Genomic DNA, 3,060 nt, shown 5'->3' with positions numbered 1-3,060 from the left:
GTGGCCTGACCAGCGTTGCATAGAGGGGGAGGGTCACCTCCGTGGCTCTACTTGAGATGCACCTGTGGATGCACGACAAGGTGCGGTTAGCCCTGCTAACCATGACCTCGCATTGTTGGCCCATGTTCATCTTGGAGTCAGTAATGACTCCAAGATCCCTTTCTGCCTCCCTGCTCTCAGGAAGGGAGTTTCCCATTCTATAAGTCCGTCTGGCATCACAGGGGGGAAGTCCCAGTCCCTGCACAAGAAAACGGAGGTGAAGAATTGGTTAAAGAGTTCCGCTTTCTCCTCTGGCGTAACCACCAGATTGCCCAGCGTACTTTGCAGGGGCCCCACATTACCTGGTGCCTTCTTCATCCTCCCTATATATTTGAAAAAGCGGTCCTATTCCCGGCAAATATCCTCCACCCCTGCCCAGGGCTCCAGATGTTTCCAAATCATTTGGCTGGCATCCTACATGCAGGCCTGAAAGTCCCAGTGGTTTGGCTTGGATGCAGGGGGTTTTCTTGAATACATGCAGGTCTCCATGCAGAAGCAAGGCTAGGTCCTCCTTCCCTCCAGCTAGCATGAGGTTGTTCTTTACAGCTGGCCTGGAAGACAGCAGACACCTCTGCGTGACTTGTCGATCTATAGCTGGGGGTCTCGGCAGGACACTCTCCATGGCTTCATCTTTTCCATTTTTATTATTACACTAATTTAGAAGGAAAGGGCCTATTAGATCCTGTAACCCACTTCCTTACGATATCAGGAGACATCCCTCTGACAGATGACACAACAATTATAAGATTAATACAAAGCTATTTCTTAGTTAACAAAACAAAGTGTTCACCATTTTACTTGGGGGATTACTGTACATCATACCTGGGTGCTTTTCCCCTAATAGCTAAGGTAAAATGTTTTGATTTCTGCTCCTTATCCCTTTCTTTAATTAAAAACAGGCAAAATATGTGCTGAATTTTTATAAATTGAATGGCTTTTCCTTTGTTTTGTTCGTATTAGAGTGATACTTGGAGAATTAGAGTGCTACTTTTATGTCCCAAATATTAGCATAAACCAGGTTCTGTCTTCCAAGCCCAGGCCACTAATAGTGCACATACACATCGTTACCAAGTTGTTTAAGTTTCATTAAACCACCCTGGTCAAAGGAGAAACAAAATTAGTTCCCCTTTAAGAAGCAGCTCTTTGCATAGAGCAGCTGGGATGTTTTTTCAGGAGGGGTATAAAGTTAGGCAGTGGAAACACCACTGGTACAGTGTTTTTGCTTGTGGCTAGTTAGTTGATTTGGGGTTTTTTTTAGCCATGGTAAGTGTTGGCAAGTAGCTTTCTTTTCCTATCGAAGTTGAGAGACTGGACTCCTTTCCTGTAGTTAGTGGTTTTGTTTGGGTGTTAATGAATTAGGAAAATAACATTGATCTGAAATGCTTCTGCCTACTGTGGTTAGGAGGAACAATCGGTGCTCTCTTCTCAGAGAGCAGGTATCTCTTGTGTTGTTTGCTTCACATGTTTGATAGTACTTCAGCTAGAACCTGTCTTCACTCTCTTCCTACTCTGCCAGATTAAGTCCTAGCTGGTTAAACTTCAAAGTAACTCATTCACTCTGCTAAGTAGCCTAGAAATATGTAAGGCTATTTCTCTTCTTTACGTACAAATGCTGTTTCTAAGGTTAACTTAAACTCTATTTTGCCTGAATGAATGAATCTAATGAAACCAAAACTGTGGGAACAGTAGCCACACCAAAATAAGTGCAACCTGTCCCATTATTTAAACTAAATAAGCTTTAATTTGTGTCTTTAGGCATGCCAGTGCAACTCTAGGTAGCTGTGGTCCTGTGATCTTGGCTCTTTTCTGAGACATTCAAAAAGAGCCAATACTGGGTAGTAGGGGGGAGCATGAAGCATGTTAAGGAATGGTCATTTGCAATTGTTCACACCTTGAGTGTGAATTTATGAGCATGTCGTTGAATGGCTTTATCCCTGAGTTAAAGGGAAAACAGTATCCTTCCATCCTGGGGAACTCACGAATGTGTTGCATCCAAGTGTGGTTCTAGGAACTGCTGGATCTTCAGGGTGTTGTTCTGCTTTGTTTTACTTGTAGCTTCTACTTCCTACAGTTTACAAGGGGGGCATGGAGGAAACTTAAGTCTGCTAGTTGCAAGCCCCTGAAATAAACTCTGCTAGCTTACCTCTTACTGAAAAGAGGAACTTTCCTGTAATTGCTTTGTGTAGATGTCTCCAGTTGCTTATGGTGGTGGCTGGAGGAGGAAGTGGGGGACATGCACGTGGGCCAGTTTCTGGGGCCAGAAAGGCCCATTAGGGTGTGGACTGATGTAACCCTTAGACTAGTTTAAGCCTAGGGTGAATGTTGGGAGCCCCTTTCAAAAGGGGAGCACTTCCAAAGGGCAGCAGCTGGTACCTTCTAATTGTGGTGTGAACATGCTGAGAGCAGCTGAAGTGCAGAACTGGCTCCAGTTTCAACTCTCCTTCATCCAGAGTTAAAGTTCGAGTTGCTTTGCTGCACTTAAACCCTTTTGAACTTATCTGCCTATATGGGTTAACATAACTTTTAGAAGTCTGTACGTCCACACCCATGAATTGCTGTACCTAGTTTGACATCCTGTGTAGCCCAGGCAGAAAGGGCTGAGATTGCTGCCCAGTCCTCCTGGAGTCTCTTTTTTTTTTTTTTCCATGGATGAGGAGGTAAATCGAGTAAGGGGACGGTTAACAAGTGCGGCATCTTGTCTTGACTTCATGTTGTATCTCTCCCCAATTTCTTATGCAGAGGGAGTGCATTTCAATCCATATTGGCCAGGCTGGAGTCCAGATGGGCAATGCCTGCTGGGAATTATATTGCCTAGAACATGGGATCCAACCAAATGGCATCATTTCAGAAACAGCTGAACAAATTGACTCTTCTTTTGGGACCTTCTTCAGTGAAACTGGAGCTGGGAAGTATGTGCCCAGAGCAGTGTTCATAGACCTGGAACCCACAGTCATAGGTAACGCACATGGCTGGCTTTAGCCTGTTCTGTCTGTGATGCAGGCAAGGCTACATTCATTTTTT

At 44.5% G+C, this 3,060-nt stretch overlaps 2 protein-coding genes across 4 annotated transcripts in view; one reads left to right on the top strand and one right to left on the bottom strand.

Annotated features, from left to right (window-relative positions):
• COPG2 (coatomer protein complex subunit gamma 2) overlaps nucleotides 1–3,060 on the bottom strand; it is a 770,521-nt gene that overhangs the window by 55,369 nt on the left and 712,092 nt on the right. The gene's annotated exons all lie outside the window — the stretch shown is intronic.
• LOC109292264 (tubulin alpha-3 chain-like) overlaps nucleotides 2,758–3,060 on the top strand; it is a 7,572-nt gene continuing 7,269 nt past the window's right edge. Inside the window, exon 1 of one of the 3 annotated variants that reach the window (XM_019509651.1) lies at nucleotides 2,758–2,995. In XM_019509651.1, coding sequence (XP_019365196.1) covers nucleotides 2,773–2,995 — 223 coding nt within the window. In that variant the 5' untranslated portion in view covers nucleotides 2,758–2,772. The remainder of the gene's footprint in view (nucleotides 2,996–3,060) is intronic. The other 2 variants (XM_019509650.1, XM_019509652.1) reach the window with 2 other exon arrangements.

Source organism: Gavialis gangeticus, unplaced genomic scaffold (assembly GCF_001723915.1).
Source record: "Gavialis gangeticus isolate Ggan-Ray unplaced genomic scaffold, GavGan_comp1, whole genome shotgun sequence".
Taxonomy (NCBI): Eukaryota; Metazoa; Chordata; order Crocodylia; family Gavialidae; genus Gavialis; species Gavialis gangeticus.
Note: the sequence above shows the minus strand (reverse complement) of the source record. Positions and strands in the feature narration are given on the sequence as shown.